Source organism: Vigna unguiculata, chromosome 10 (assembly GCF_004118075.2).
Source record: "Vigna unguiculata cultivar IT97K-499-35 chromosome 10, ASM411807v1, whole genome shotgun sequence".
NCBI lineage: Eukaryota > Viridiplantae > Streptophyta > Magnoliopsida > Fabales > Fabaceae > Vigna > Vigna unguiculata.
Window position 1 is genome coordinate 18,478,000 of NC_040288.1, and position 21,462 is coordinate 18,499,461.

The following is a 21,462-nucleotide window of genomic DNA, read 5'->3' on the forward strand; positions in this document are numbered from 1 at the left end:
TTTTCAGAAATTTCATAACAATACTTTATCTGCACATATATTATTTGTAGTAATCCCGATCCAAATTAATGCTGAATTGATGGACTCCCGATTTAGCTCTTCCATATATTATTTATATTGTATTGTATTGTGTTGAATGTATAATATTAACACCGTTATATGTATTCTCCTTTCGTTTTGAACTCTTTAATACCTGTTATGTTTACAGATATATGAAGTTGCTAGTTAGAGCACTGCTATAAAAAATGTTACTCAATTAATCAGTGTCATAGTTTTAAACATTCAAGAAATTTAAAATACAATAATACGTTGTAGAATCTGGGTGCGCATATAAGAAAAGATGAGGATGGAACAATAGTAATGGTACATTAGGTGGTAGAATCTAAAGCAATAATTGTGCTAAGGTTCATTGGGTGCATGTAGTCAGTAGAGCCTGTCATGAATTTATCAACAATCAATCTATTTGCTGTCTCTGAGGGATGGAAAGCGTCCCAAAAGGCATAGAGATTCCTGTTGGGGCACAAGTTAGAAGCAGGAGTGCAGAGTCCTATTCCATTGTATGCTCCTTGACCACAGCATGCAACTTTTGAAGTAACAAACCCTGTTTATCAAACCAATATAAAGAGGATAGTAAATGCTTCCTAATTGAGGATAAGCAATATAACTGATGTTCTCTTTAATTATCAACTACGATAAGCAAGTATAAAAAAAAAAGAAAAAGAGAAATGAAGGTTAATAACGTACCGTATGCTTGTGGGTCAGTGACGAAATCCAAGTGCATAGCGAAGGCGTTTGCGGAAATGAAGACGTCGGAACCAATTTCAGTGTTGAGAGCTTGCAGCAGTTGAACAAGTTGAGGATTGAACAAGTTAACGGCCCGTTGCAGCTCTGTCGCACATTCTCCGTTACGGCTATGCATCGCCAACTCTGCTGGCACACAACCCAGTGGTCCAGTTCCCGTCACCAGAACCCTTCGTGCTCCCAACTCATACAGGTGCTGTATTAATCATGCATTTATTTCCTTCTTACAACACAAATTCTGGACGCTATTTTATAACTATTTGGATAAAGATAGCATGATTCTCATTTTTTTTTTCTTTTTACTTTCGTCCTTTACTTGATATCATTTTGATTATTGATTAACGTACTAATATTTTTTTTTTTAAACAATCAATAACTTATACTAAATTATGTGGAAGAGCAAATGATAAAAGTAAAAAATTGAAAATTATAGTATAATTTTCCTAATTATTTATATTTAACTAAATTATTTAATCTGAACAGGTGATAAATATTTAATCACAATAAAAAAGCATTTTGGTTTTACAAAAACATTTATCGATTGCATTAATCAAATTATTTACAAATCTTAAAATAAAAGATACATCTGCCTCCACTACCCAAATTTAAAACCCTCGCAATAAATAGAATCAGAATAGTAGAGTGAGAGAGGGACAGCACGCATTTAGTTCATGCTGCATCTTCAGTGACATAATTCGTGTTGGTTTTAATTTTAATTTCCAAAATGCATGCTGCTCTCAACTACCAAATTAATCGCCTCATTTATCATGTTTGCCTCACAATGTCCACATTTCCATCATCACCTATCATAACATAACATGATATAGGATCTTCTCCCGTGTAAAATGTATCTTCTTTCACAATTCTATTGTAAAATTTCAGTGTTTTCTTTTTCTGACCATTCTTATCAAACAAATAAGATATACACTTTTTTTATATTGCTAAGACATTACAACATTCTTATCAAATAACATAATATTTTAACAAAATTTTAGTAAGAAAGTACAATTTTATTATTTCATTTTGATTAAAAAATAAAATATTTATTCATTTTAATTTTATTTATGGAAACTTTGTCAATTTTGTAGAAAAAAAAATCTTGGTCATTATTTAATACTTCTTTTGGCAAAGTGACAGGAAAAACCGCAAAATGTTGAGGATACAGCCACTCAAACATAAATTTTTCTAAGTCGCTTGATGCAATTAATTTTTCTTTTTCTTCCTCTATATTTTCAGCCATTGTTATCCCATGTCTTTTATTGTTACACAACCACACATGTCAGGGGGTAGGAGCAGGCATTATGATTTCAGAAAAAAAAAAAATGTAATACTAATATTTTTTTTATAGGCAAAGAATAATACTACTATGCAACCACTTCTATACAGTCCTAGAATAATTTCTACTATAATTTCTTTTTATTTTATGTTTTTTTTTTATCAAAACACTATATTTCTCTCTTTCTCTTTGAAAATAACAAAAATAATGTAAATTACATGCTGATGAATAATTTTCCAAGAAAACAGAACAACTAAACCACATTGTTTTTAACCTATTTTATTTATTTTTCACTAAAACTCGTACGGTTTAGCTGGTCCAACTAATGGTAAAATTGTGTAAAACATTGTAAAAAAAAAGTAATGACATGCATTAACGCAAGCAGAGTAGAAAGAGTAGAAGGATGAAAATACCGCAAGAATTTTACGATACTCTGATATGAGAAAGACAACGTAGTCTGGAAGAGCATATTCGCGAGATCTTGCAGAGAAAGGAACCAAGAAATAGTTGTTGACAAAATCGTTGCCACCTAAGGTTATGAGAACCAATGCTTTGTTAACTAAATCTCGTGTTTGTTCTTCTCCAATTAGCGCAGCGACCCTCTGCTGATACTGTCTGAAATACGCCAATTGTTCTGTAATTCGGATAATGTTTATCTGCAAAATCAACCTTGTTAGATAGATAATAGCTTAATGCTCTCATTGCACTCTCTTATTAATCAAGTAAATTATAGATTTAATTTCAAATAGAAGGAAGATAACCCTAGCCTTGGAAATTCCTAAAAACTCTTGAATGATCACATATGTCATATATATGACTAATTTACATTGGACAAATATAGATAGCCTTAACGTGATTTTCTCACGTAATCATATTTTCCCAACTAGCATGAACCGAGATTTTATTTAAGTCTTCGAACTCACAATATTTGGTTAACACAGCGTAAGGTATGGATGTGATGAAATTCACTTACAAACTGAAATCCTGTGTCATTGAGAATTCCTACTCCAGCAGAAGCAAAGTTTGCACCAACAAGCAGCTTTTCACCATTCAGCTGTGGACTCAAATATGGTAATGTGGCTTCTGAGCCAATTTTCTCACCTAAATACATGCATCACACGGTTTATATATGCATATATACATGGCTTTCTTAGAGATTCTCCCGTGGTTTAATTTCAAGTAAAATAATTAAATATATTTTTAGTATTTAAACTAAAATTAGTTTTTCACATTTTAAACTATGATATAGTTTCGCTATCAAATTTCCAATAAAGTTCTTGTGTTAAATTATTTTTGATGCATCAATCAACTTTTCATATTGACGGTTTGAGCTTTTCACATAATTTGACATATTTTAACTCAAATGTTGACTGTCATTTACACGTACAAAAATTTAATTTTATTGGATTAAAAAAATTATATTCATTTATTTTTAAAATTTGAGAATCAAAACGTATAAAATAGAAATAAATTCTAATTTTGCATTTAAAAATTTCAAATATATTTAACTAAATTAATATATAGATATATAAGGATAATTTAATTGAAATCCCAAAACAAAATATGAAGAATAAAGCAACTATAGATATGGTGAGCACTCAACTGATAAGGTCAGGCATGTTGAGGCCATTGGAGAAACGACCAGAGGCTCTATGAGATGCAGAGTCAATGCCATAAGGATATGAATCGGCACGTGCAGTTGTGGCTAGGTAGTTGTTATTCCCATTATCCACAAGCGAATCGCCAAACACAAAAAATGCCCGTGCCTCAGCTTGTGGAGCAACAGTGCTCAAGGTGAAAAACAAACATAAAAATATAGATTTAGAAGAAACAACCATTTTCTTGTTTTGTTCCAAGAAACCCAGAACAATGCTGAATGCTATTCTAAAACCAGAGTGTTAGGTGCCTTATATAATGCTCGCCATCATTTGTTGTGGTCTTTGTTCTGACAAATTAAATGCCTTTGGTACCAGTAGATAAAGAAATGGTGTAATTATGTAGGTTTTTTTATTACACTAGATTGTGTATTTTTTTTCTTTTAAATTTATTAAAAGGAACAATTGTTTATAAAATCATGAATTTAGATAAATTATCTCATTTTAATATAATTTCATTGTGAAAAAATCATGTCACGATGACACGATTTTAATACAGAACATTTTAAGTTTAAGTTGAAGTCGAATTGAAATAAAACAATTTTAATTAAGTTTATTTTAACTCTGATGGTACAATTTTAATTCAGTTTTGATAGATTTTGTTGATATAACTTCAACTTAAAATACATTAAACTAAAGTTGACTCACTTTAATATACTTTAATTTTAAAAATATATTAAACTAAAATCATATCATCTTAACACCACTTTCTCTTAATGAAGTCCGTTTCACCTTAGTGACACTTCCTAACGTCCATAACTTTTTTAAAAGTTGTCCATTTAAAAGGCAGTTAGCGTCCTTTGTAAGGTTTTTCTACATAAACTACATTGATGACGTTATGGGAACTGTTTTAATTTTTAGAAAAATTGACATAAAGCCTTTTTTTCTATATAATAACGAGCCAACATGTAACACTAGAGATTTTAAGATGTCATGTCTTATGCTTTGAGCCAACTAAGCAACCTTCACTCACAGAGTTATTTGATGTGAAAGGTAAATTATTTATTATATGAATTACTTATATGCCTTATGCATGTCCAATCACTGAATGTTTTAGCGTTAACTTTGAACCACATGGTTATGAATATTGAACTGAACATCTTCAATGACTTTTGACAGCGGTACTGCTTGTAAATGCAACGTGGCCTACACCGATAAATAATGGTTCTTACACAACTTACATATATCCAGCTAAGATACTGCACATGAACAAGAAAGCTGAATCAAGTGGCCTTTACATTTTTACTGCAACACAGCTACTTTTTATGTCAAAAATTCTGCTCCAACTAGGTCAAATTGCTTTAAGTGAGAAACCTTTTTCCTCATTATCTAAAACAACGACATTTTAATGTTCAAACTTGGACTGCTAATTAAGTTTATAATAATGGTTGGAAATCCAACATTAACTAAAAATAAAATAATTTTACAATATATAAATAAATATAAATTTTACTTTACAATTTTTTAAAATTAAATTAGATTTAAAGTAGATTTTTAACGATAACTATGTTAACATCCATATATAAGTTCTCCACCGTAGTCTCCCATCTATAGATATCTAAAACAACCGTCTTTACAGCAGACAGGACTCAAGAAAAACCGATAAATCAATCCCGATTGATTTTGTTTTAAAATTTGAATCTAAATAAAAAAATGGATTAAAATAGAATTAAATTTATATTTTCTAAAATATTCCAATTAGACTTTTATAAATTTAAATATAATAGTTAGACAAAATTTTGAATTTAAATTAATATTATTTAAAAAGGTAGTTTAGAAGTTTATTAATGGGTTTCATATAAATTTTAAAATTGATATTTTCTCAAAATCAGTTTCAAATCTAAAGTAATTTAAAAAGTATTACATTTGTTCTAAAAGTATTTTTCAGAATAAAATCTGTTTAAATATTTTATATTTCATAAAATGCATAATTAGTAATTAAAAATAACCAACATTTTATATTTTTTACACGCTATGTGTAGATTAGATAGATTATTTTCTTACACGTCTTAAATGTAAGTTGTAAGGGTCTGTCGTAATCTATTGGGCCTAAGACTGGTCCATAGGGTGTCCAAAACCCCTAAACAACCCTAACACTCTCATTCTGCAATCACTTGCAAAAACAACCACCTTACTCTCTCCTTTTTCCCTCAACAGAAGCTCTGATAGGGTTTGAACCTCCTTCATCTTTAAGCTAGCTCAACTCTGTTCCTACGTCACGTAAGTTGGTTTTCAACCCGTACCTCTCCCCTCTAGTCATATTTTTGTGATTTTAGTTAGGGTTCACCGTAGTGAGCTCGTCTTAAATCTGTTCCACTATTTTTTAGCTCACCAAGTTGTTCCTGGAGTTGTGGTACTCCTTCGTAGTATGCTCGTGTTATTAGCTCTCCTCTGTCCAGGTAAGGGAAGCTAAGGTTTTGCGTTTTAATGTATATTGCTTATTTTTCAACTCTGTTTCATGCTTTTGGTGATTGTATCGTGTTTAAAATGATATTAACATATATTATGTATTACTCTAGATGAATCTTTGTGTTGTCTTGCGTGAACAGTGGAGGAAATTTGATATTCTCACCCAAGCGAGTGGGTCTAGCCTAAGTGAGAGTATCAGAAACCCTCCCAAGTGCTTGCGCGAGCTGTCGCTCAGGCGACGAGCTCCAGTTTTTGAGCGAGAAGTAATTTTGCTTAAGCGAGGAGGTCTCGCCTAAGCGAGAAAACGTGAAAGCACCACTGTTCCACTTTTCAAGCTCTCACATAGCGAAAGGAGCTTGCTTGAGCGAGAGAACCCTCTCGACTGAGCGAGACCTTCTAGCTTGAGCGAGAATTGGGCGAGAACGTGCTCAGGTGCTGTGTTCTCCTCTGTTCTTGATTGATGGTCGCATGTTTGATTGGATTATTATGTTGAAGCATGAATTGAGTGATTCTGCATGCTGGAATTAATGAGTTTGATATGATCTTTCGTATGGAACATGATTGGATGGTTGGTTGTGTAGATTGGTATGCATGATAACTTTATGTTGGTTGGTAAGACATGATTTTTGGTATGGTTTAGGACGTAATTCCATGAATCTCGTGGCGAGATCTCATGGTGGTGCCTCATGGTCAAGACATAATTCCATGATCCTTTTTAGTGGAGCTCATGGTGGTGCCTCATGGTTAGGACGTAATTTCATGAAGGATTCATAGTGGTGCCTCATTATATAATTTAGTAAGGATTCAAGTAAGGATTTTATTTTGAAACTCTAAAGAGTCAGTTAGTCTCATGTAGAGCATACTGACTCAAGTGGTGAGAGTAGCAGGAGGCCCTAGTCTTTGACAGGATAATGGTCTTAGATGTTTGATGGCTAACCTTGTGCGTGGTAGGGTGAAACCCATTGACAATAGTTCTGTAGAGCAGTAGAGGCCACCACAAGTGCAAGCATCCAGTGAATCCGACTGATTATATGTATCCGGATAATTGAATCTTAGAGTCTTGCTTGTTGGTCATCACATGCTTGGTTGCTTTGGTATCTTTGTCTTTTAAATTGTATATGCAATTGTATGACAAAACATTTTTCACTCTAGCTTACCCTTTTGTTCGTTTGTGTGTTCTATGTGTGGTTTTCTCCTTTTTCGATGATCATCAATTTATTGATGTGGGCAGATGTGAGAAATCCTCATGGTCAACAGAGTGATAGAAATTTCGCTGCATAGTTATTCTTGGGTTAGAGTCCCTGCTCCGAGTATTCTTTAAGGTCGTGGCCTATGTACTACCTTGTATTTTGGATATTGTTTAACTTTTATCTTGTTTTGTTAATGACATCGTGATGTAGCTTAGACTTTCTCTCCAAATATCTTGGACAACTGTAAAGAAGGATATTTATACTCAATAATGTTGCTCTTTAAATTACTTTGTGTGATATTTCATTTAATTAAGCATATTTATTACATGGGACATCACATAAGTTCAAATAAAAATAAATGATATATTATATAATAATTTATTCTCAAAATATGAGGATGAAAATGCATCAACCACTGTATTTTAGTTCTTAAAGGAATAAACAAATATAAAAGTAGCATGCATGTTTACTACCTATTAATAGTTTTTGTTGGGTTGACTCAAAAGCTTACGCATAGGTTTTTGTTTAAAGAAAAGCGTATACTTATTAAGAGTTGAAAAAAAAAGAAATAAATAATAATATAAAAAATTTTCTAGTACTAAATCACACACATAAAGTATCTGACATTATGTAATGAGTGAGTTCAATACCTTAAATCATACATATGAGTAAGTGAAATTCTTTAATGGGTGCGGTGTCTATTTTTTTTTTTAATAAAATGAATGATATAAAATATAATGAATAGTATATTCTGTCAAACTGTATTTTATATACTTTTAACTAATATTTGTTTAAGAAAAGTGTTTATTTTCCTACTATAATTGTGGAAAACATTACCTCAACCCCTCATTAAGAGCACATTAGGATATTGTGAAGATTAACATACCCTAAACACTCCTAAACAAGGTCCAGGCTATGTGCCATAGGCCCATTCAGGTTTATATGAAAATAGAACAAAAGGCGCTGAAGAAGAATTAATCATTCATTTATTACCGTATATAATTTTATTTGACAAAATTAATGACATTATAAGAAAATTTCTATATAATATTAATTTTAGTGATAAAAAATAATTAATTACTATAACGATCAATTTAAATACAAATATACAAAAGAAAAAGTTATTGGTTACAAAAACATATATCATTATAAATAAAAAGTTATGCTTATTAACTATCAAGGTTTTGCTTATCAAGGACATTTGTTTCTAAATTGGTCTTTAATTAATTTGTGACTAACTTATGAACTATTTTTTTTATAACCAAAACCTTCTAATTAATTTAGAGATCCATTATAAATTTTTATCTATAATTATAATTATTTTAGTACTTAATAATTTTTAGTTTTGTAAATTTATATTTAAATTTGTCACGATAATATTTAACTATTTTTAATTACTAAATAAAGTTAGTATATAAAGATTTTCTTACAGTGTGACATGAGTTTGGAATTGTCTAGTAGGTATCTACCTCTGCATCATAAAGTATATTCAGTTATTAGTTTGAAAATTAATATCAAACTGATATATAAATATTAAAATGATTTTCTATGTTTGGACAAAGTCCAAATATAAAGTACATTGGATTTAACCCAATAGGATATCAACCAAATCAATAATATATAATTAAATGAGCTATAAATGCTCACTTATTGTTGTTTAGTATATTTACTCCTAATCGTGTCTTGTCATAAAGGATGTTTTTGTTAAGACTTGAGTGCACAATATAAATTCAATTTACAATATTAATCTATTGAGGTAGAGCATTAATAATCACATTAAGGTTATTGAACTCCTAAAACGTTGTCTTCTCGTTTAAAGAAGTTGACAGCAAAAGTTTAGCAGCTAGGCACATAAAAAGAATTCAATCCAAAAGATTAATCTACAAGTATCACATTAAGGTTTTCCATCTTTTTCTTGCTATAAAGTATATCGTAATCAAAAGTTATCATACTCGTTTATTAATTGGAATGGAATTTTACTTTTCTAATAAAACTATAAGTTGAGATTAATCCTAACTTTTAATCTACTCAATGTCACTTCTAACCATCATGTGCATAATTCTGACCGATTGATCTTGCAAATGATTCTAAATATATATATATATATATATATATATATATATATATATATATATATATATATATATATATATATATTGCTATTACTGTGTTTTAAATGCAACATGGCCTACAGCTAGCTGTTCTTTACTTGGGTTATTTGTTCACTTGCTTTGATTTTTTCTGTCATAATGTAATCGTAGTTATTATTATCTACTTTTTGTTGGTCTTCAGAAGTTGCTTTTGCAAGTACTGCTGGCCCAATGTACAGTGTGGTTCCAGCAGTGATTTTATTGGATATAAATTCTCATCAGAAAATTTGAATAATTCATTTATAAATTTACTAATTTAATACATTTTCAAACATTTTAACATGAGATGATATTAGGTACATAATTTAAAAATATCTCAACTACCTCCAATATTTAAATAACGACGTTACACTAAAATTTTAACAAAGGAAGGCATGATTCAAACCACTCAATTTGATTTTCGATTTATTTGGATGGATGAATTTACTACTAAAAAATATTTTATTATAAACACAGTCATAAAATAAAGAAAAATTGGTGAGGGAAATATATCACTTTGTCACAAATAATGTCGCTTGCAAGGAGTGTTTAAAGATTAAAACAACATTTATAAGGCCCATTAAAATCAGTTTCTCTTTTCTGTCCTAGTGTGTAAGGGCTGACCTTAATCTTTTGGGCCTAAGGACTGGTCCATAGGGTGCAAAAGTCCTAAAGTTGCTAGGGTTCCCTTTGTAGCCTCACTTTTGCAAATTCGTACCTAAACATTGTCCCTCTTGTTTCAGAGCTCTGCTAGGGTTAGCCGTCACCCTTTCCGAGCGAACTTCAACTTTTCCACTCCATGTAAGTTATTTTCGAGCTCGTTGTAGTTTCTACTAACTCTTCTGTGGCATTTCCGTGAGACTCTTTTGATGACCCCTTCTGCTATATTTTCTTTGGTTTCCTTCCAACCGTTGTTCTCCTTCCTTGAGTTGTTGTGCTCTTACCTTCGGTGTCGAGGGCGTGTAGGGCTGTCTTGCTAGCTTATTTCCAAGTAAGGGAAGCTAGAACCCTTTTGTCTAGTGAAATGATGGTGGTTTTGATGGTGTTCTGTGATTTTTCGTGCTTATATGTGGTTGTAATTGTATGGCATGATTTGTGTTGTTGTTTGGGCATGAACTGTGTTGATAGCAGTGAGGAACAGTGGCAAAGTCTGTTAAACTCGCCTAAGCGAGCCTGCCTCGCCTAGGCGAGGTTAACATGGACTCCCCTGCGTATTTCTCCACGAAGGGTCGCCCAGGCGACCCACTGCACTTTTGGGCGAGCGAACGTCTCGCTTAGGCGAGGAGGGTCTCGCCTAAGTGAGAACGCACGCAGGGTTCTAATTCTGGAGGTCGAGCTCTCGCCTAGGTGAAGGGAGCTCGCCTGAGCGAGGGTCCTCCTCGCCTGGGCGAGAACCTTCTGCTTGAGCGAGATGCTGGGCGAAAAGGTGGTTGGAATTGATATTTTCTTTGATTTCAAAAGTGGACAACATGCTTGTATGAGTATTCTTTTAAGTTTATGAACTGGACGACCTTTGTGAATGAGGTGGTTTATGAGTTATGATTTGTGGGCTTTAACATGATGTGAGCATGACGATTGTATGAGATGATTCATGAAATTGAAATGATGAGTTTGGTATGAGTTCAACATGAGATATGAAAGGGTTGGTATCAATGTGACATGGTAATGGTATGAGACAGAGCTCCATATTCTGGGCTCGAGAATAACGAGTTGGCAAGGTTTGGTTGGGAATACGAAAGATGTGGACAATGAGAAATTGTATGAGATGTATATGTATATGTATATTGTGTGTATGCATGCCGAATCTGTTTGATTGATTAAGAAAGTTTGGTCCGTGTCAGTGCGTAAGTCCTTGGGATCTCTAGGTGAGATTCCCAGGGTCGTGCTTCAGTGGTCGGGACGTAATCCCATGGCCCCTGCTAGTGGGTGTCCATGGTGGTGCCCCATCTGTATAGCTAGGTAAGGATTCAAGGTAAGGTTGCATCCTGACACTCTAAGGAGTCAATTAGTCTCACCTAGAGCGGACTGACTCCTGTGGTGAGAGTAGTAGGAGGCTCGAAATTCATTAAGGGCTAACTTGTGGTGAGGGAAAATTGATTCATTATAACACTTGTAACACATAACTGGGGGGTGAGCAGAGGTATCCACCACAAGCGTAGGCATCCGCTGAATCCGACCAAGTTATATGTATCCGAATGAGTCGAGTCGAGTCATAGTGTATTGCTTGGAAAGTCGTACATTCTTGTTTGATGCATGTATAATGGGCTGTGAATATGTATATATCTAACTTTTGATGAAATGATTTTGTGTCTCTAGCTTACCCTTTGTTTGTTTGATTGTCTTGTGTGTGGTACTTCTCTTTTGCGATGATCATCAATTTATTGATGTGAGCAGAAGCGAGAGGTTCTCACGGTCAATAGGGAAACTGTGACTCCGCTGCATAGCCCATCTGGGCTGGAGCTGGTGTTTTATCTCGTTGGGTTTCTTAGGGCTACGGCCCATGTATTTCGTTGACTTATGACCTCCTTGTGTTTCCTTTAATTTTATGTTTGGTTTCCTGTGGCATCGTGGTGTGCCTTACGTTGTATGGAGTGGGTTTAGACTCTAGGACTGCGCTGTTACATTATAATCGTGTGACGTTTTCTTTTAATTACGTTCATTAATTAATTGGGACGTTACAACATCCGTTGGAATGGCTAATTAAGAGTTGAATTAAGTAGGCTTACGTGTGGGAGGTTAGTTGCTTAAGCATGGGAGCTAGGTTGCTAAAGCTGTGAAATTGAGTTGACTTAGGTATTAAAGGTAAGTTGCTTAAACGAGTGAGTATTGTAGTTTACAGGAACTACTAAAATGAAGCACATTCCACAAATGAATATTAAATTGAAACATGTTCGGCTTTTTTGTATTTAGGGTCTGTTAGAAGTGAAATTTGTAAATATGAGTTCATTGATTTTTTTTTGTCGTTGTAGTGGAGGACGACATTATAGGTGAAGTCGTCCTCCACCTGACCGGTTTCTCTTTTTTTTTAAAAAAAAAAACAAAATCGTCATGGAAGACGACGGATTTAGTTTTAAGAAAAAAGTGAAGTCGTCCTTGCACATGACGACTTCACTTTTCAGATTTTTTTTTATTTTCTTTATCGTAATTAATGAAAACTGAAAATTTTGAAAAAAAAAAGAAAAAATAATTAAAACTGAAAATTTTGAAAAAGAAGAAAAATAATTAAAACTGAAAATTTTGAAAAAGAAGAAAAATAATTAAAATTGAAAATTTTGAAAAAACAAAAAAAATAATTAAAACTGAATTTTTTTGGAAAAAAAAAGTGAAGTCGTCATGTGCAAGGACTACTTCACTTTTTTCTTAAAACTAAAACTGTTGTCTCCCATGACGACTTTGCTTTTTTTTTTAAAAAAAAAAAGAGAAACCGGTTGGGTGGAGGACGACTTCACCTGTAATGTCGTCCACCATGACGACTTAACCCTTTTTGACAAAAAAAAAAAATCAACGAACCAATATTTACAAATTTCACTTCTAACTAACCCCTAAATAGAAAAAAGCCAACACGTTCTACTAATCACATCCACCAAGTCGTCTAATAGGTTATCAATAATACAGTTGTCTACTGTCACAGGAAAATTCAGTATACATTTAAAATCATGCATTCTTCATTCACCAGACATAAAAAGGTTTTAACAAAACGTAGGTTCAAATATTTTCAAGTTAAAAATACAAGCCTAGACACAGCCCTTGAAGCAAGAGCGAACACAACATTACACCAAGATGAAATATGCAGAAACCGAAACTAATGAACCAAAGAAGAAGAAAACACCAAGCACAACAACTTAGAACCAAATGAGATAACAGTAATGTTAAATAGATGGATTTTTGCAGCATGCTGAAACAAAATCTTGATCTAGCTATTGAAACAGAGATAGCATGTTGGTGAGGTCATCAAGCAAAATTTTCCAGTTCATGTGTTCTTAAACAAGTAGTAGTTAATCATCAAAATGAGATGTATCACATAATATCATCCTTGAAACAACAAAAACATGAAAATAATCCAAAGTTCTTTCAATAATCCAAGTGAGACATGAACATCAATGCCTTGTTAATGTTCTAAGAAAAATACCCAAGAGCTCCAAAGCCATAACACCAATACATTTTTTTTAAATGTTAGTATAAAGAATATTAACAGTTATTTTGTAACATTTTTAAAAACGTTACTATAGGTCATTACACTTTTTTATGCTTTTAGTAACATTTTTTTATTATAGTTATTAAAAATGTTACTATAGATAATATTTATAACTTACGGAAACGTTTTTTAAATAAATATTATTATAAATTTTGCTTTAAATAAATGTTTATTTCTATTACCTACAAATTTTCTTGATAAAAATTATTCATAAGAATATTTTCAATTTTTATAATAAAATATTTTCTAAAAAAAAATATTTATAATTTTTTAAAGTTTTTTTTCAGGTAATACTCACAATTTTTTGTAAAATATTGTTTCCAACAAATCAAAATTGATACCTGCAAATTTTTTGAATTAATAATAATATTATAAATTGCAGAAAACTTATAAAAAGAATTTTCATAAAAAAATATTTTTAAAAATCCAATAATTATACTTATCAATTTTGCTGCGTAATATTATATTTTTAAATTGTTTATAAAAATTTGCAACAAATCAACATTTTCGTATACTCTCATTTTCCTCGTCATAGATTTCACTTCCCTCGTCATAGATCGTCGTTGTCGCTTTCGTTGCATTGGAGTCATAGGTCGTCATTATCAACTTTTCCTCTCGCATTTTCACACAGTCTCCTCAATCTTTCGTTGAGCTGGCAACGATTTCATATTTTCACTCTGATCTCAACGGCTCAATTTCACTCAGGTTTCTTACTTATTGTTTGCGCCCTTTTTTCTTCTTGTTCTCGCTCACCTATCTCTCGCCCTCTCATGGTCTCTCGTGTTTGTGATTCACACTGTTATATTTTTTCATAGGTAATGGATTGAAATTCGTTCTGACATTTGAATATTAATTGTCTATTTTTGTTTTTTTTACAGGTTCTCGTGTTTCGGCGTTTCATAAGTTCTGAGATTTCATAGGTAAGTTTTCTTGCTTTTTCTTTACTTTTCATTTTCAATTGTGATTTGATTTTCGTTTTCATAGGTAGGTTTTCATTTTCATAGGTAGGTTTTGCAATTCACATTATTAGTTTGGTTGTTCTTATTTTTATTGTTGACAATGCTTTAATTTAACTAGATCAAACTGTTAATAAGGTCATGGGCTAGATGGTTAAAAATGCCCAAATCGTAATTGTTAAATTCATGAGTCTAGTTCCTATAATATGCACACCAATGAGTTCTCATTTTCAATTGGTTTGTTCAAGTGAAAATTTCCCCAACATCAATATAAACAATAACATAATCAACAAAAAACATGTTTTAACAAGCATACATTTATATCCAGAAGAAGGCTATAGTGGGAAAGAACCTTGTGGTTACCAACCATCATAAAGTAAATTTGAACATTAGATATAGTAGTTTTTAGATTAATGGCTGAAATGTTTTTTGTTTTTCTTCTCTTTTTGTCTGATTTAACAGTGTTACACAATACAATTTAACACGACAGTTTTCTGAGTTCAATTCAAAAAATATTTATGTTTCTGCCTGGAAAGAATTCTGGATAGCTGATAGGTTCTAGGTATATAGGAAGGGACATATAGTAAACCAAAAAGACGTCAAAATAAAATTTCTCCCTTCTCTCCCCTTTGATACTAAGCTTATTAATAAAAAGATTTACTTGGATAGAAGCTTTGCAATGTGATAACGCTGTCGTTGACACGTTCAAATTAATACTACTAAACTATAGCAACTTCAATAGTGCTAAGATAGTAGTCAACAAAATAGAAAGGGTAAAGTAACCCAAAGTCGTCTCCCAACGAACACAAAATTGATTTTTAACAAATTAGTTCTTATAAAACTATACAAATGAGTTAGTCAAATAAAATAAAAAATATAGGGGATTAAGATAAACAAAGATAGAAATAAAATTTAAAAGATAAAAAGAAATAAAAACAATAGTAAAGAAAATAGATTGATTCCATTGCTTTTTCAAAATAGATTCATCATCGGTTATCTAAAGATTATTGCTCAATTAATTATTGTTGTAGATTTGCAAATTAATCAATGTAAAGTCTCAATTAATTTGTTGGCGTTCGCACTTTTAACCAAAGTACAGTCTCAATTAAAAGTAAGAACTTTTAGATTATCCATAGTAAATTCAACCAAAGTACAGTCTCAATCAAATTTTACTATGCCTAATCATGTCTATTCTTTTATCTTCTCACCAAATAAAAAACTTAATTAATCAAAGTAAAGTCTCAATTAATTTTAGTTAGAGTAAATACCTTTAATCAAAGTAAAGTCTCAATTATTGGTAAAAACTCATTCAATCACATGAAAGTTTCTAAATAAAATCGAAGTAAAGTCTCAATTAAATTTAAAAACCCTTGAACTCATATGATCAACATGCATATAGATTTAAAATAATTACTTTTTACGTGATTCAAAGATAAAAGACATAAATGAATTAAAACCTCAACAATAATAAAAAGAACAAAGAAATTAATTGATCTAACCTCATAATCCAATTAAGAAATTACAATGGAATCAACCCAAGAAGTTTAGCAATCCATTGAATACAAAATAAAAATAGAAGAAAAATAGAGAGAGAGAAAGGAAACGAAATTAGGCCCCCCTAAGGGTTCCAAAACTCCAAAGTCCCGAACTTGTTTTTCTGCTTCTCCGGTCTCTTTATATAGGAATTGGACTAGGCTTTTGTGTTGCTAAAACCTCTCAAATATCTTTTAAAATATAGATAAAGATAAATATTCAAAGATATTTGGAGAGATATAGACTATTTAACAAATATAGTTGCTTAATAATTTATGATATAATTAAATAAATTAATTATTTAAAGATATCTGATAAATTATGACCAAATAATATTTGTATTAATTTTCTAAATAGTTCATTTTCAATCCTGTAGTCCAATTTTGCAGAGACATCCAAAAATATCAATATTTGCAATTAAACCCTTCTCTTTTGACCAGTCTTTGACTTTTTGACCAGATTTGACCAACTTTGACCATTTCAGTATCCATTAAACGATGACACGTGGCAGCTCCTTCTTTCTCCCAAATTAGGGTTTCGCATATGCTTCTAGTTGCTCCAACGGCGTTGCTGGTCCAGGTGCGGTGCAGCTGCTGCGCAAATCGTGGTCTGTGTGCTCGTGGTATAGATGCAATGGAAGCTTGAGCTGCTACAATCGCGGCTGCTGGCGCACGGTTGCTTCCAGCGAGGGGTGCCGACAGAACTGTGGTGTGGACGACGAAAGGTGCGCGTCACTGGTGTGGTCTTCTTCTTCTTCCTCTCTACATCTGGTTCGTTCTCGCTCGCGGAGAAGGATATGGTGGCGCTACTGCGTTTCTGTTGGTGATGGTGGCACTACTGCATTTGCATCGTGCTTGCGACGTGAACGAAGGTTGAAGATGGTGCAGGTTCTGGCTTGTTTCGCTGCTGAATGCGTGGAGGCCTGCAGTGGTGGTACTGTTGGTTTGAATATGCAAGGCTGCAACTGTTGTTGCGAAACAATGGCAACGAAAACGGTTCCAGAGCTGTGGTGGCTGCCGTGATTGGTGCAGGTGCTGCCGGCGAGATCCATGGCTGACGGTGGTCCGGCGGTGGAAACATGGTGAAGATGGAGTCTAGGGTTGCTGGTTGTGTGGAGATGAAATGATGACATGGCAACATGTTATTGGCTTAGATTCTTTAGTGGAGATTAGCCCATGTGGCTTGTGCTGGTTGGCCAATTTTAAAAGTTGAGGATCGCCACATGGCAGCATCTGAGTGCATCTATTTTATGAGTGGAAAAAGGGGTGCAAAGAAACAAAGGCAGGGGTGCAGAAGTAGGTTTTGTGAGACCCATTTTGAAAGAGGGAAGTGTATAAGTAATGTATGGGGTACAAAAGTGATTTTTCCAGAACTTGCTGATTTTAGCCTTTCTTAAAGGTGTTTTGTAATTTCAATCAATTTATTTTCCCACCTTTAAATAAGCTTAATCTTAACTTCAACTGTTGCAACAAACGTTAAAGTATCCAAAAATAATTTATCCAGCTAAAAAACACTTTTTAAGACATTTTTATCACACAAACTCAAACAGCCTAATTATCAGAATTATCAATTAAATCACTCTTTAAGCACATAAATTCAATTAAATACCCAGAATTAAATACTGAATGAAGGAAAAAATACGCACTCATCACAATGATCAACAAATAATTGTAATTCTCCTACTAAACAAAAACCCTGTGTTATAATATATTGTATAATGGAAGTAATGATTTTGTTTCCCCTTCTAACTTGAGTTTTTCACTTGGATAAAGGGAAAACAATGAAAGTTGTTGAATGAGGGAGTTGATTAAATGACAAAAGTTTGTTGGCCAAATTTTGATCTAGAGTGTGAGAACTTCAATAACGAATCAATCCTGCAAGTTTGGTTTTCTTTTCTTTTTCTTAGCAATGGTGTGCAAATTGTGCAGATTCTCTCTCCATTTACATATAGCTTAATTGGTTTAATGTAATCTCAAAGGTAAAAGGAAAATAAAAGCACAACAAAAAGGTTAAAAGCTTAGGTAATTCTTAACTTAATTAGTCTTTGTTATCAATTTAATCCTCACTTGAGTCCAAGGTTAGTCTTAGCTATAGCTTTCTATTAGCCATCTGTTAGGCTTTATTTTTCTGTTCTCTTTTTCCTTTTTCATTTATGTTATTCTCCATCGTATATATATACCTGCTTCTCTCATAATAAAAGATGAAATCCTTCATTGATCATTCTTTTCACTTATTTTCTTACCCTAGGTAGCTCCCTATGAAAATGGAGAAGAAGTGACTTTTTGATGGTAACTTTCTTTATTGCCTTTGATTAGAAACATATGTTAGCAGCTCCTCTATTTTAATTTGAACAAATGAACAGAAAAGATAGCTGAAAACTAAATTGAAAAGCATATTAAATAGACATATTTTTTGTTAAAACTCCATTAAGTCAATTGTAATAGAAGACCAAGATGCACTAGTGGAATCTACCATCTGCGGTTAGTTCTATCTACCATGAAATGAAAAACTATGTTTATATTAGAATATTGACAAAGTGAATGTTATTAATTGTAATTTGCATCTTGATAGGAATATATAATGGAAGAAGGGCCGAAGGGGAAGAGTTTCTTTGACTCATCAAGTTAACTCTCTCTTATAGCATTTGATACTATTTTGGTAATTTTGTTCATCATGAGACTTTAATAAAATCATTTTTCATTTATATGTTTCGTCCATAATGTGGTGAGAAAGAAAAACCATCCTTATTGGCCAGGAATGTTAAAGTGTCATTTCCAAGTGGTTATTGGAGACACTACAAGTGAGCTCTTAGAGAAAAATGCACATGTCTTGAATAACATCTCTACTAATCTTGAAAAAAAGGAAAAAGTCCGGAAAACTAAGACCAAGTTAACTAAGAGGTGATTAGCATATTTTTTCTTTAATTTTCTTTTATATTATCTATCAATTAGTTTTGTTAATAATATTTTGGCACATATCTTACTATTTCTTTTATCCAGGAAATTAGAAGATCTTAACACTACAAAAAAATCGTATTTTACCGACGTCCAGATCCGTCGGTAAAAACTCATTTCTGTCGGTAACTACTAATTTTCGACGGATTTTCGACGGCAAATTATCCGTCGGTAACAGGCTTGTCTGTAATGTTTACCGACGGATAAGTCGTCCGTGGGTAATTACCGACGGAATTATCCGTCGGTAATGACTTCTTAAACCGACGGAATTTTCCGTCGGTAATTCCCGACGGACGGACGATCCGTCGGAAAGAGTTGTACGAGTTGCAGCGGCGGATAAATCCGTCGGAAATGCCGTCGGTAAATATTAATCAGACTGCAGAGTCTGTTCTGCATGTTTTCCAAAACCACACATAATTAACCAGACCTGCAAATCACAAACATTCAGAAACAGACCTGCCAATTATAATATCCGATCCATTCTAAAAAAATAGTAGATATCTACTTGAACTCCAATATTAAACATAAACATATATGTCTACATTATTTAAACATAAACATACTAAAAGTATGAAATGTTTATACTCAATCAAAGTAAAAACTAGTCCTCAATGATACTACTACAAACAGTCATCTGTATCACAGAAGTGAAAGCATCAAGTGTTTATTATTAATCAAACTGAAAAACTCAATCAAACTAAAAACTATAGTCCTGAGTAACTCTAACATGTGGTCCTAATAGTCTAAGTAGTCATCTGAATCAGAGTCCTCAGGATTTGTTGCGGGCTGGACTGGTGCGGGCTGGACTGGTGTGGGCTGGACTGGTGTGGGCTGGACTGGTGCGGGCTGCACTGGTGCGGGCTGCACTACTGTAGGCTGGACTGTGCTGGGTTGGACTACTTCGGGCTGCTGCTGAGACGGTGTTATGTTGGATTGAGGTTGTTGAAGGGCATGATGGTCAGGAGGCAGCAATGTTAAGACCAGATTGTGTAAGTTTTGAAATTGGCCTTTTAATTCCTCATAAGCCTGATCACGAGCTTCTAGTCTTTGTCTGAGGTACGTAACGTCCTCAGCACTGGAAGACGAAGAAGACGGTTGGCGCCTGAGGCTACCGCTTGCACCTGAGTTTGCAGCAAGTTGGCCTGCCCCATATACTCTTCCTTTATTCTTTCCACCAACAACCTCAACCCAACACCGAGTCCTAATTGTGTCCTCTGCTGTAGGATCAAGATTAGGATCTACTGGGCCAACACAAGAGCCTTGCTCAGATCTTACCTGTGAAAGTCTATTTTCAAATTCTTCCTATCAAGTAAACAAGAAGGTATTAGTGAAATAGGGTCAACAATATACTTTTATGGAAAAGTAATGAAAGTGTTTGTTTACATGGGTCCTCCGAGATCTTTCATCAACATACTCGCTGGATCCTTTACGGATATGGGTTTGTTGAAAAACCTCATCAATGTGCACATATCGGCCAAGCTCTTGTGCCTGTAAAACAAAATATGGTGTTAATTTTTAAGCATAAATTATTAAAATTCGGAGTGTGATGAATTACTTAAGAGAGAAGTTTATTACCATACGAATGGCATGCTCATGAGTAGTAATGGAACCGCCTGTGTGTAGGCTCCCACCCTTTGGGGAAGCTCTGTTCCTTTGGGCTGTAATACATTTATTGCGATAGGCTGGAGAATTCCAATGTGTCAGCAATTGATTCCACACATCATCCCCAAGCCAATAAGGTCGTTGTCCTGCAATTCTGGCCTCTCTAAACATCTCTGAGAGCCTATGTGAAGCTCTAGAGTTAAAATTTGTGTGAATTTGAGCTTCATGTTCAGGTCTCCACTGAACCTTCCTCTGCGACAACCAATAAAGTACAAATCATCAATTGCATTGCATGGTTAACATACACAATTATTAAATATTTAAAAAGACTGATGATATGTTTACCTTAAAGCGTTGCCAAAATACATCTCTATCTGTTGGAGGTATTGCTCCCCATGTCGGCCAAGCAGTCAAATATTGTTGTTTAATAGACCTTGTGATGGCCTGGGAAGCAACTCTAGAAGGATAAAACCTGCACATGATTTAAGAAAATAAATTCAAAAAAGGACAAGGTAAAATAAGTCATGTAAAAGAAAATAGTTTTTAAGATGGGAGAAGTTATTCTTACCCTTTCCCATAAGGTTCAATCGTGGGTCGTTCATTGGGAGGAGGGTCAACAAAAGCAGCATCTGCATCAGTAGGACCAGAAGAGGCAGGATCACTAGGTGAAGGGACTGATGATGGAGAAGGTATGGCGGCAGCAGCAGCAGATGGTGAAGAAGAAGGTTGTGATAGCACAACAGGGGGTGGCATTGGCACCAT

The 21,462-nt window shown here is 33.4% G+C and overlaps 1 protein-coding gene across 1 annotated transcript; it reads right to left on the reverse strand.

The window, feature by feature from the left end:
* Nucleotides 1-234: 234 nt before the first annotated feature.
* LOC114166576 (GDSL esterase/lipase At5g33370-like) lies at nucleotides 235-3,954 on the reverse strand. The gene is made up of 5 exons (XM_028051324.1): nucleotides 3,681-3,954; nucleotides 3,051-3,178; nucleotides 2,491-2,733; nucleotides 745-997; nucleotides 235-601 (listed from the first exon to the last, which is right to left on the reverse strand). Exons 1-5 carry the CDS (start codon nucleotides 3,913-3,915, stop codon nucleotides 369-371), a joined length of 1,092 nt encoding a protein of 363 aa, XP_027907125.1. The 5' UTR covers nucleotides 3,916-3,954; the 3' UTR covers nucleotides 235-368.
* Between the last annotated feature and the right edge of the window lie 17,508 nt (nucleotides 3,955-21,462).

Bases quoted from the DNA above. Each gene is read 5' to 3' on its own strand.
- LOC114166576 (XM_028051324.1), bottom strand. From the start codon at position 3,915: ATGGTTGTTTCTTCTAAATCTATATTTTTATGTTTGTTTTTCACCTTG. The intron at 3,179-3,680 runs GTTGAGTGCTCA...GCATGTATTTAG, and splicing joins CAACATGCCTGACCTTATCA to GTGAGAAAATTGGCTCAGAA. The intron at 2,734-3,050 runs GTAAGTGAATTT...TTGATTTTGCAG, and splicing joins ATGACACAGGATTTCAGTTT to ATAAACATTATCCGAATTAC.